This window comes from Drosophila willistoni (assembly GCF_018902025.1).
Source record: "Drosophila willistoni isolate 14030-0811.24 chromosome 2R unlocalized genomic scaffold, UCI_dwil_1.1 Seg200, whole genome shotgun sequence".
Lineage (NCBI taxonomy): Eukaryota > Metazoa > Arthropoda > Insecta > Diptera > Drosophilidae > Drosophila > Drosophila willistoni.
In genome coordinates this window covers 992,538-1,006,077 of record NW_025814051.1, presented here as the reverse complement: position 1 = coordinate 1,006,077, position 13,540 = coordinate 992,538, and the positions used below count along the sequence as shown (strand labels likewise).

Sequence of the window (13,540 nt, the reverse complement as noted above, 5' to 3'; positions counted from 1 at the left end):
TATGTAAATTTCCTTTCCTTGTTGTTAAACAACAACAAAAATGTTGGAATTTGACAATTTTACATAATCCGAGTGCAAAAAAAAATGGGACATAACTGGGCACCCCAGCTAAGTCATAACCGGGCCTTTTTATAGTTTAAAGTTTATATCTATATTTTTTATATACACTACATAATCACATAAATTTTTATAGAATCACAAAATATACGGCAAATACAATACTTTGATGCATTGCACTCACCTTTTCACTGTTGATTTCACAAAATTTTGGTACTTTGAAAAAAATGGAAAAAAACTTTTTCGCACGATTTTCAAAACGATGTTTGGTACGCGTATATACAATACGATTATTAACGTTGGGGTCTGTCCAAAAACTGCAGAACGTCTAACAAACATGATTTACAGGGCTCAAACTGTCATTCAATACCGCATTTCAAAAATATTTGAGAATGTCACAACTGGGCCTGAGTCACAACTGGGCCCTCTCCCCTACATTGTGATGCTAATGCAATTAAAGTTGATTAGATTGTATGTACCATGCAACTTTAACTCGATTACCGTTAAATCCTTTGCACAGTGGGTCAAAGAAGTGCAATTTAGCGCCAATTATTGGCGCCTGTGTGGAATGAAGTTCATGAACTTAACTATTTGAAAGGCTTTCCTTTCCTTTAAAGTTTTACCAGTTTTATTGTATACAAATAGAAAGACTATTAATCTGTTTTTCTTTTGGTTATCAGGTAAGTCATTTTATTAGATATAGTAAGACAGATATGTCATGCATACTAAATTTTAAACTGGTAAAATAACGTCTTGAAACTTATTTACAATTTCTTTGTATGGATCTATTTAGAATCGAAAACGGAAACAGGCTTGATATTTGTATTTCTAAAAAGCAAATCAGTTTGAGGTTTTGGCGTTTATATTTTCTGTTAATATAGACAATAATGCAATAGTTGGTGTATACCATTGTATATTAATGTATTAATTGTATATTAATGTATTAATTGTATATTAATGTATTAATTGTATATTAATGTATTAATTGTATATTAATGTAATAAATTAAAATAAAGATTTAAAGAGGCCTCATTAAACTTTAGAAGAATGAACTATCTTTTGATAGGTAGTTCTTTATTAAAAGTATTCAGTTAAAACAACAATTTTCTGGGTTTAACTAAAACTGTTTGCATATAAGTATTAGAGTATTGCATAATTACATTAAAAAAGCAAATAGAGTTATTTGGTTTAATATTATGAACTCTAAGGTTCTATACATTTAATGGCTGACAAAAAATGTTAAAACTTATTTCCTGGTATTTGTTAGTCAAATAATTTACATAAATTTAGAACGTAACTCCATTCGTTTTTCCAATATCAAGTACTTTGTTGTATGAGCTCGTTTGAAAAAGCAAAGTAAGTTGTCAGTACTTTTAAAAACCGAAGTACTTGTTTGAGCTGTGTCCATAAATATTTAATGTGCTTATTCGATTGAAGCACATTTATGTATATCAAGGGTTAGACTTCTCTAAACTTTCATATTACCTCTTAAGTGTTTTATGGGACAGATATTTCTAAATCTCTTAATCCGCTTTCTTTCACATACATACAAACATATTTCTAAATCGAAAACAAATCAATTATTTACGTTCAAAATGTCGATGATTTCCTTCTCTTTCTCTCTAATCTTGCCCAGGGTGCTCTGTCCAGTTTTGTATTTCCTACTTTAATTGAGTCAAATAAAAAAAAAAAAACAGACACACACACACAAAGACTTGCAGAAAGAGAGTGGAGAGGGGAACAAGAGCAAAAAAAAACACGTCTAAAAAAAACCTTTTAAAATACACAAAACTCAACAGCTCCTTCACGGGCCTGCCAAATGTAAGCGAACTTAAAAACACATCGTTTGCATTTGTATAGGGACGGAGGACAGAATGGTAGATGGCTAAGGTGGTTGGGTGGGCAGGTGGGTAGGTGGGTAGGTGTATAATACAACTCCCACTCTCAATCCCATCTCCAAGCGGCACTTAAGTGACGCTCCAGCAGCTGCCAACCCAAACAGCTCAACTATCAACGTGTGTGTTGTTCCAGTGTCTGTCTGACAGTCTTTCCTTCTTTTCCTTATTTTGTTAGTTTTTATTTTAGCATTTTGATGTCTACAATATAAACATCATTTGCGTTGTTCCTTTTGTTTAAGCCTTGCTGATTTTTTGTTTACCTGAGGCCCACCGCCCCCCCTCCCTCTGTTTATGGCCAGCAAGAAGAGAAAGAGTAAGAGCCTTCGTTAGAGACACCAAAAAAAGAGCAAACAAGTTGGTAAGAGAGAAAGAGTATTTCCCCATTGGGAAAGTCCACCCTTGGTCAAAAGGGCATTACCATATTCAATGCTCTTTGTTTTTGTACGCCTGCGCCACCATTTCCACCAAAACATTTTCCGAGTTACCGTGTGAGAAAGTTAACCGAATGGTTCTCAACATTCCGTGTTCCGAGTTCAGTTCAGTTGCAATTGTAATGCCAACGCTGAAGGCACGTGAGTGGACGTGGTCGTGGTCGGCGCGATTTGTGTGTGTGAAAATGATGATGATGAAAATGTTAGAAACTCGTTTCAGTTGAGTTGTAAGAGAATCGATGTTAAAAAAGAAACGAAACGAAACGAAATAAATAAATAAATCATGTATAACAAAATCAAAGATGAAGCCAAAGAGCCAAAGATGAAATCAGCAACAAGAAATTGCCAGTCATAAAAAAAGGGTTTGTGTTGTGTTGCCGTCCCCCCCTTTACTTCTAACTCCCCCCCCCCAAAAAAAAAGAAACCATTCTGCAATTTCTACCCCATTATTTGTGTGTGTGTGTGTGTTGTTGTTGTTGTGTACAATTAGAAGGCGCATTGCCAATCGATTTGTGTGAAAAGCTAAAACTCAAAAGGTGGGACGAACGCAAGAAAAAAAAACCAAAAACAAAAAATAAGAAAAGAAAAACTGAAAGAAGAAAAACTCGCCTCCAGGTTGGGTTGGCAGGTGCGCGTCGTAGTAGTCTGAAAAATGAAGTTCAACTTTGTGTGTGACTGTGGTGTGTGTGTGTGTGTGCGAGTGTGCGAGTTGTTGTTGCCCTGTCATTCATGGAAATGGAAAGCATGGAAAAAGCCCGAGAGGGGACAATATTAATGAAAGACATTGCAAAAATGTCACGTTCCGCAAGTCAAATTGAAATAATAATGAAGGCATTGAAGAAATGTCACAGCAAAGGAATTTACATGAGAATGCAAAATGAGTAGAAATGGAGGCAGCAAAACGACAGCAAAACAACAAAAAATACACACGAAACGTAACGAAACAAAATAAATCACAAATAGCACAAATTGGTCGACTTTAAATAATGTATAAACAGCATAATCATTAATATGAATGATTTGTAGAAATTCTCTTTAAAACTTTTCTACATTACCATAAATGAAACCCTAATGAAAGTCAAAAAATCATTTCGATATGATAGGTTATTGCCACAGCTATTGAACCAGAGAAAGGAGTTAAGATAAAGGCTGCAAAAAGTTCATATTTCTTAATTAAGCAATAATATAATATGAACACTTTTTGCAAGAAAGCAAGACTTAAAAACTAATTTTCAAGAATATGCAAGAACAATGTTGTCTACAAAAAATATTAATATTAATCCAAAAAAAAGATTAAATTTATAACTGATAAATTAAAAGTCTCTACTCTCTTACTCTTTTCAAAACTAGAAGTTCATTTGTTAAACTTTTATACAGACAATTATGTTTGAAGATTTGTTGATGATGTTGGTTTTTTAATCCGAATTGCCAAATAGAAATAACTTAATAGTCTAATTAATCCAAGTTTTTAAATTTATTTCGAAAAATCTGATAAATAACCAGGTATTTTTATTTTACATGCAAAAAAGAAGTTCAGTTCATTACAATAGTCATTACTTCATTACTTTGCCAAGACTTGACAATCCTTAATCTGATTTTCGGATTGATTTGGATTTAAATCGTCTCGAAATTTGTTGTTACACACTTAATTATTAAATTTTTACAATCTTCGTCTAAAGTTTTACTACTTGTTTTAACTTAGATAAAATTTTAAAATCTCCTAATCCGAAGCGTTAAAAACGTTACAAAACCCATATCTCTGTATCAGAGCCGTCGCGTAATAATTTCTTGGCTGAGCAAAGACTCAAATCAACAATTCTGTCAAAAATTTGTGTTTTTAATATACATATCAATAAATTTTCGACTCCTCACTCTGAAGAAAATCTAATTCAAATTGTTTGTCCTTGCCACTGCCTTATTCTCTATATAGAAATGTAACATAAAATCTAATTATAAACCACATAAAACTGTGAGTACATACCACAAAATTTATTTTGTTCAGCCCTGTTTATTTCAAAATTTCATTGATTTAAAGATGTGTCAATGTATTAAAAAATTTAAACAATTTTTTTTCTTCACCAATACTGCCAAAATACATAGGTGAATTTTAATAGTTGAACATTTTACAATTTTTTTTAATTACCACTTACCCGATGTTGTGGGTTTTATGCTCCAAATACACGTCAACTTAATGCCTTTTACCTCAATGCCTAACAAAAAATTGAATATATTTTTTAGCTGTTAAAAAATTAATAAAAATGACTAAAAATAAAAACATTTTTCGACTTTGATCGGTTACAACAAGTAAAGAGTTAATTTCGTTGAGTTTGTTCACAATTCGGTTTGCAACATATTTTTGGAATATTGGAATCAAGTGCCTAAAAACTAGCTTTTCGAAAAAAGAAATCTAAAGGCATTTGCCTCATCCTGTTTCTAGACTTCCAATTATTGAAAAAATGAACTCATTTTGAAGGACTCATTTGAAGGCAATTTTCAATTTAAATTCTTTGTTGCTGATTTGACACACACAGGATTCTTTTATTTTAAATTAATGAAAAAATTATGAAATTAGACCTTCTAGTTCAAATGAAGAAGACACATGTGTAAAACTGTATCCAGATTGTAGTCCAATGATTCGAATCTCTTTGCCAGGGTCACTAAAAATCAGATGACCAAAATTGAAAAGAATTGCCTGCTCTTAAAAATATATTTGTGGAATAAAAATTCACCTCTCCTCTAATACTTATATATTACAATGAATTCATAAGTTCTGCAAGACCACAATAAACTTTTAATAAAAGCTTCAATTAAATTTTAAAACTTGTATTTATGTATACTAAATAGCAGCTTTAGCTTGTTTAAAGAAATTTTATAGTCATTCAAAGGATAAACTTCAGTTTAAGTACCTTTGAAAGAAAAGTCCCAAAAGCGTCATAAAACTCGAATGTCTTTGATTTTATGGAGCCTTGGCAGTGCTTTTAACGCATAAACTTTTCTCTGAAAAATACTTTAAAAAGAATAAATTCCCGAAAAATAACTCTGAAATGAGTGGAAATAAAAGGTTCGCATAGGCAAGATGCTACAAGTGCATAAAACACAAGCTCAGTGAATGTGACAGTGTGATAGTGGAAACATATGCCCAATAAACAGATGCCCATAACCATAAAGAAAAAGTGTTATGGCTATTACCATAGACAGGACCAGAAGCAGGACCCTCTTCTTAAATCGAAGTGCGAGACCAACTGTCCAGCCGCCCGTCTCTCTAGCCATGAGCCTGGTCTTTGATTATGCTTTCGCTCCCAAACACACCCACCCACACACACACACACACACATACACACCATGAAACCAACAAAATCACAATTTATGACAGAAACAGAAGAATCTGTGGGATGAAACTATTTAAAGAGCCATAAAAATCCATGGATATAAAATCCAACAATGTATCAAAAAAGCTTGGGAGAATTTTAAGGTCTAAAGCATGGAAAGCATAGGAATTCTTATTAACTTTATTTCGCTTTATTCTCCTCCCACCCCACTCTAATTCCGCAATTCCCCTACCAAAAAGGAACCCCCAAAAGTGCTTCCGACACAATAAACTTCCAACAAAAACAACAACTGTGGCAACTAATAATAATATAGGACGAACAGGACGAGGAGGAGGACCTAGAGGAGAAGGCGAAGGAGGAGGAGGAGGAGGTGTAGCCATGGCTACCACAATAAATAGCAGCAGCAGCAGCATCACACGCAATGGCGGTTTCTGTGGTGCACTGCAGCGTGCCCCACCGCCCATGCCGCCGGCTTTAGCCAGACGACTAAGCAGCCGCGAATGCTATGGCGTGGGCAAAGTTAAGGTCATGCTACGGGTATCGGATAAAGTCGAATCAGATTACATGGTGCTTGACAAAAAGAAGCGTCAGGTCACGCTAACCGATCCCAAGAATGTGTGTCCACCACAAGCAGCACAAGAACGAGCTCCGATGGTGGCAGCGCCGAAAATGTTTGCATTCGATAATCTCTTCACCGCTGAGGATAAGCAGGTGAGTGACCATCAAGTCTTTAATTTTTAATCGATTTTTTCAATATAACTAATTTATGGTAGTTGGAAAATGGTGTAATTCTATCCAGTTAACAAACGCAAGTTGGCAGTTTCTAAAGAAGATTCCTTAAGTGAATCATAAGGCAAACATGGTCCTATATGCATTATGAACTATTTATTGGTCATAAAAATTAAGCACCATTTGAGGGTGACTTCGGTGAAAGGACTTGGGAAACCTTTTCATAATTTAAGAGTTTCTAGTTAAGGATAACATTGTTTTATCCTATGACCAGAGAAGTAATTATTTAAAGTTAAGAACTCAAAAAAAGGTAGTGGACGGCTAGCCATCTAATCGAGGAGTATCTAAGATTCTTTTTGACTAGATATCGATATGGTTCGATTTGGTTAAACGAGTGAATATTTAATAATTTAATTTTGATCACGATCATATAGGCACCATCCAAACAATCAATCCGCAATAATTTTGGCCAAGAAACCATTTTTTACAAATAATTAACAGATAAGTCTTAGCTCAAATTTTTTAATATCCGAAGACTAAATCCATTCGTTCTCTGTCTGAAATGCTTCGCTTGTCTGTTGGTCGTTTTAAAATCGACTTTTGACATTAAAAGTTCTTATCAGGTAGAAAGTTACTTAAAGCTTTGCTGGGATATACAAACTGGAAGTTATCCGGGACCTCTAATAAATTCGATGCTTCTCGAAACGTTGAACTCTAAACTAACCACTTATAATTTATTATTATCATTTAAAGCTAAAGTTATTTAATGTCTAAGAAGTCGATATAGTATAGAACCTTGATATACTTAGTAAAGAAATTGAATCGGAGAAGTTTCCGCCTTTGAAAAAACCATCATTTTATACATTTATTTCTCTAAACTTCTAGATCCAACTTAATTTTTATATATAAAATTAAAAATAGCTTTTATATGATATGCATATGTTATTGTAAGTCATACGTAATTGATTTCCATCAACATGAATTTTCACCCTTTCATTTATCATTTTTCTTTGGCCTTATCATGTAAAGCAGAAGTTATAAAATGCCTAAGAAGTCGTTCTAGTGTGAACCGTTGATTACTTAAGTATTAAATTTAGTCCTCCTTAAGGACGAAAGAAGTATTTTCTAGTAGTAAGCATCTACATAAAACATTATCTTAGGAATGAAAAATAGCTTCATACATATTATTGTTGGTCATGCATAATTAAATTTCATCTACATATGAATTTTTACCCTTTCGTTAGTCGGATGTTTGCGCATCGGCCTTAAGTGAAGTAATACCAGCTGTACTCGAAGGTTCCGACGGCTGCCTGTTGGCCATGGGCTATCCGGGCACTGGTCAACCGCAAACCGTGCTGGGCGAAGTGACCGCTGGTTCCTTGGGTGCTGCGCCGTGTGCAATTGCCTGGCTCTATAAGGGCATACAGGAGAGGCGACAGAAGAGCGGAGCTCGTTTCTCGGTGCGAGTTAGTGCCGTTGGTGTTAGTGCCACCAAGCCGGATGCTCTCTCTACGGATTTACTTATCTCGCACGCTGCTGGTAAGCATATGGATAGATGGCTATGACTGGGATAGGCCACCTGTTAGCTGCCAAAGCGGAGAGGCGTGGGCGTGGTTAATGTTGCCCCTGGGCCAGATGATGATGTTCATGATGACTGGGGCAGGCCCAATTTGAATAAACTTAACCTGTGAACCACCGCCCATCACCCCACAAGATTCAGTGCCTCCCGCCTCACGCCCCCTGCCCCTTGGCAGCTCACTTATAGAGTGGCATTTATTCCAACATAAAACCTAATGTCCTTTTCATTCACTCTACACACCGTCTCTAAACCATCTACACCATCTACATTCTATATTCTTCGTTCTAACTCCAACAACTGCCAACTGCCAACTCCAACACAGAATCTGACGACTCCCCGGGGATTTATTTGCGTGACGACTTCCTTGGCGGTCCAACGGAACTACGTGCACCCACCGCCGAACGTGCGGCTCTGTTTCTCGACTCGGCTTTGGCCGGACGCTTAAAAAGTTCCGGCCCAACTGGATCTGGGGCAGGGGCAGGAGCTGCCCTGGAGTCCGCCCTCATCTTTACGCTGCATGTCTACCAGTATAGCCTGTCCCGTAAGGGGGGTGGTAAGTCTCGACTCGCTACTAACTGTAGCTCATTGTTGTTGCCACTCAAGTGGCCCGCTAAATGTTTCACTCGACGCCAGCACCATTAAAGTGTCGCATTTCCATTCCTCAACCTCGACTCATGAACCCCCAAACCTTTCTCCTTCTTTTTCTTCTACACATTCACATTTCAGTTGCTGGCGGTCGCAGTCGTTTACATATCATCGACTTGGGCGGCTGTGCCAATCGCAATGGGGGTCTTCCGCTTTCGGGGATTGGCAACATACTGTTGGCCATATTGTCGGGCCAACGGCATCCGCCACACAAGGACCACCCGTTGACGCCGTTGCTCAAGGACTGCCTGGCGCCCATTACCTGCCACGTGGCAATTGTCGCCCATGTGCAGCACGAGCAAAGCTATCAGGATGCACTCTCAACCATACAGATTGCGTCCCGTATACATCGCCTGCGACGACGGAAACATCGTGTGCCCATGCCCTTGGCCGTTGGATTAGCCCAAAATGGCTCGTCAGCCGGTTCGGGGGCGGATCCATCGAGCTCGGAAATATCCGCCGATACAGTCATCTATATGGGACCGCATGATGATGTCGCCACCGATGGCGAACATCCTCCAGTCTATTTACCTTCACTCAGTGCTGGCGATAATCGGGCTATGCTTAGCAAGGCTCTCAAGGGAAGCGCTGCAGAGAAACCACCCTGCAAGGGGGTGACAACAAGTGCAAATTCCAGCCCCATGATGTTGAAGAAGATTCAAGCAGAGAAAAGTGAGTTAATCCAATTAAGCCAATTTACGAAATTAACAAGCATTAAGTGAATACCAAAGAAACACTCAAAAGGGTTTCTAAAATGACATTTTAACGCTGATGAAGAACATTTTCTGTACAAAGAATTTTTGATTAAAGTATGTAATTTTGGAATTCTTATCCTTTTCTTAGGTAAAAAACTAGCTCAGGTGCAGAGCTCCACAGGTAGTCTCAAACGTCATGCAACAAACTCACCAGTCACAACATCCACCATTGCAGGGCATGAGGCAACAGCGCCTGGCTCCCCCATGCCCATACCCAGGCATATGGTATCCAAGGGTTCCAATGTACCCACACCCAAGGGATCACCTTTGCGTCGTCCTCATGCAGCAGCCCCCGGAGCTGCTCTTGAGCAATTGGAAGCTGGTATGAGAAAAATCACTGAAGAACAGTGGATCGATGGTCCGCGAGTGTCTCGTGCCAAAGTTGCTGAGGCTAGACATCTGTTGCGCGAAGTGAATCATGTGAAACAATGTGAAACCTGGGTCGATGGACCCAAATCACAATCATGTCGCTCTCTCACAGCAGGCAATCTGCCCTCGTCGTCGATGCAGGCACAGGGCTATGGATTCATGGATGCACACAAGAAGACCATGATCCGGCAATGGGTTGAAAACCAAACATCACAAGTCTTCCAGAGTGCCAGCAATTCCCCGACATTGGCTCTGCATGCGAAGCTATCGCAGCTGAAGCAAAAGTCACTTGACCTGCCTGAGAAACCCAACTATGTGTCGGCAGATCAATCCTCAGACTTACAGCAGCAGGGCTATGAAAGCCTGCCCCTCTTGATGGGCAGCACAACGCAGGATATGGGTCAGGATGGTGACGAGGATGAGGATAGTGGACCTTCAGAGGTGCCACCTGCCTTGCCATTGCTTGATGATCCTTTGGGAGGCTCGCGGGACATATCACAGGATAATTTGCAACGCATGTTGTCGCGACATGTGTCGCGTGAACAACTCCATGAAGCTGAATTTGTAGCCAGTCGAGCATCGTCTTCCCATCATCCCAGTTCGCAACGTAGCATCGATTGTGGTCTGCAGGTGACAGAAGAGGAAATCGCCCGCACAATGGCAAACAGGGACCAAGAGCTAGCGAATCAACATCCTCATCCATTGGCAGCTCTAAGTCATTGCGACAATTTATCCTTTGTGTCTAGTTTCAATATGGCCTGTGAATCCTTTAGCGAATGCGGCGAACGAGCCAGGTGGGTTAATAAATCTTTAAATTTCTAGTTAAAATTATTCCAGATAAATGCATATAGCATAAACTTTATACTCCCGCCATTCTCTCTCTTTCTCTCTTCCCAATTTCTTGCAGACACCAATTTGACCAGTTGGCTCGATTGCATGAAATCTTCACCTCCCAACTAGCCATGGCGGAAGTGACACCGTCTTCGGCCCTCTTCCGCACCGATGTGGGCAGTGTTTTTAGCGAGCCGGCATTTCGTTTCAATGTGGGCCAGAGCAGTGTGTGCAGTGAGCCTGCTTATCGTCTGACGCCTAGTCCACCCAAACAGCTATCGCATAGTCCCAGCCAGGGGTCATTGCCCAGTTTGAATGGCATCATGGAGATAGCCGGTATGGATGACTATGCTCTATTGCGCCAACCCGATGGCGCTTCCGATCCGAATTTACCAAAGAGTGAGAAACGATTTACACCCCAACACGATGATATATGTGAGTTGGATGAGAAAACTCTGGCCAATGCGGTGGGCAAAAGAAATTCCCTGGAAGATGCCCAACACAAACTAAATGAGATCACAAATATTCTGCCCTTGGCAGTGCAATCACGTTTGCCACTATTGCCATTGAACACCAGCTCCGAGGCCTATGACAGTGGACATGATAGCTCAACGCCCCGCACATCGAAACATTCGGGCATATCACGTCGGGCTGAGAGTGGCTATCATAGTGTGGCCACGGTGAGGGATTCTGATGAGAGTAGCTTTGCATCGGGCATGTCGAAGGGTCAACGACATCGTATTACCATATCAGCCAATGGTGGTGCAAATGGTTCTGGAGCCAACTATCAGCGCCATGGCAAGAAACGTGGCCAACGTCAGGAGGGCGGCGGCAATAGCAAAGGTCTTTGCAATTGGCTACTAAATCCATTTTCCTGCACTTATCCAGAGACTGAGGGTGAGATTAGCGATTTCTAAACCGAAAAAATCACACAAGCAACAAAATTTGTCCAAAGCAACAAGGGAATAAACAAATTTAAACCAAAATTCTATATCAAATTGTCCAACCACCCACCCAAATTAAAAAAAGTAAACAAGAGCTAGTCCAGCATTTCGAAATGGCCAAAAGAAACAAAACAAAAACATATATACACAATATATCAATGATGATGAATTAAGATGAGGAAGAGACACTTAGCCTTTTGGTGGATCTTTTTTATAGCGACTGATTAACTTTTACTAGGCGCCGGCTGCCACTCAAAAAAACAAAAAAATACTCACACACACACATGAATCAATTTTAAACAAAACTAATCTAATAAACTAACCCAACTACCTAATTATACATACATACAATACCTAAATGCTATATTGAAAGCTGCCACTCAATCACTCACTCAATCATTCACTCACTCACTATGAAAAACAACAAATACACGCATAAGTTCAAACAGGGCTTTAAATATTTTTTAAGTTGCCAGCTAGCATAATAAATACAATTAAATAATGATCTATATATACATACATAAGTATATAAAGGGGTTAATTGGAATGGTAAATAGTTAAAGAAAATAAATACAAAAGTAAAACAAAGAGAAATGAAACAAAATTCTCTTAGATTCTGAAAAAAATCGTTTTAAAGTCGAGCATTACTTTTCATTAACTTCTCAGTGCGTTAGTTATGGAAATCTTACAATTAGATACAGGAATCACATTTAGAAATATTCTAAAGTTTAAAATGAATAATATTTAGCATCATGACCCTAAGCCTACTAAAAAAAAGTTAGGCCGTTGGTCAGATTAAGCTATTATTCAGTCAAAATTATGAATAATGATTCTCTTGGCAGAGTTTTGCATCTGTTAAAACCATTTTGTATAGAGCCCAAGTCCTACTTGTTGAGTAAAATTGCCCAATAACTTAAAACTAGCGATAGCTTTGCCGACTTAAGTTTCTTTAACTTTACGTTTTTTCAGAAATCAAGTAACTATTTTCACGATTTTACATATTCCTTTCAAGATAATACAATTATTTAAAATAAACTGAATCTAAGACATAGTAAAAGACCGACAATAGTCAATTAGGACTAGTTAAATTTGCATTTATAGTAAAATATTACTATTAATCCATTATAGGCCATCAAATTTAGTTTATTTTTGGACAGTAAATCAGTTCAAAAATGCTCAAACTAAGTTTAAAAGTTGTCTATAGATATCCTATAAACAAAAACTAAAAGAAAGGTCATATTTTTCTAAAAAAAAATTGAAAATTTCTTTTATTTAAAATATATTTTTAATTATTGGAAAAAAAACTTTGGCTTATTCTTTTTTAAATAGATTTAATACAAATTCAATTTTAGTAAATCGAAGATCAATTTGATTTAATTTCCAATTGCCATATATGTAATTGAATTTTTCTAAAACCTTTGAACTTAAATATGTTTTAAACTTGTAAAAGTTTAGATTTTATATCTTCTGATTCCCATTCTGATTATACCCCAATGCTGTATCTATATAAATAATTAAACATACATAAATGTACTTAATCAGGCTACAATCACTATGACTTTACAGCAACAAAAAAGTAAATATTTAAAAAAGAAAAACAGAACAAGGCAGAGAAAATTTATATACATAATATATATATGTATACACTATATATCTTTATCATAGCTATTTATTGTTTAATTTTTTAGTTATTTGTTTTTCGAACAAAAGAGATGAAAGTGACGATAAAACACAAAAATCGTATGCTAAATGTTAAATGTTTGCTTATTCAAACACTTTATTGCCAATTATAAGTTACAAAAACCAAAAACAAAAAAAAACCTAAAAAAAAGAAAAAACAAACAAAAAGAAATGTTTAAATTAATTGTTAGTTAGCTAAAGTTATACATCTACTTCAAAGGACAACAACAACTACAAAAAAAAAAACACAACAACAAGAACCACTGACTATAAAGAAATCGGTTTTTTTGAAA

The 13,540-nt window shown here is 37.3% G+C and overlaps 1 protein-coding gene across 1 annotated transcript; it reads left to right on the top strand.

Annotated features, from left to right (window-relative positions):
- Nucleotides 1-2,663: 2,663 nt before the first annotated feature.
- Nucleotides 2,664-12,110, top strand: LOC6641656 (kinesin-like protein GA13060). Its single transcript, XM_002064608.4, has 7 exons — nucleotides 2,664-2,748; nucleotides 5,955-6,426; nucleotides 7,689-7,983; nucleotides 8,346-8,576; nucleotides 8,750-9,340; nucleotides 9,512-10,586; nucleotides 10,700-12,110. Exons 2-7 carry the CDS (start codon nucleotides 6,094-6,096, stop codon nucleotides 11,538-11,540), a joined length of 3,366 nt encoding a protein of 1,121 aa, XP_002064644.1. The 5' UTR covers nucleotides 2,664-2,748; nucleotides 5,955-6,093; the 3' UTR covers nucleotides 11,541-12,110.
- The last annotated feature ends 1,430 nt before the right edge of the window (nucleotides 12,111-13,540 follow it).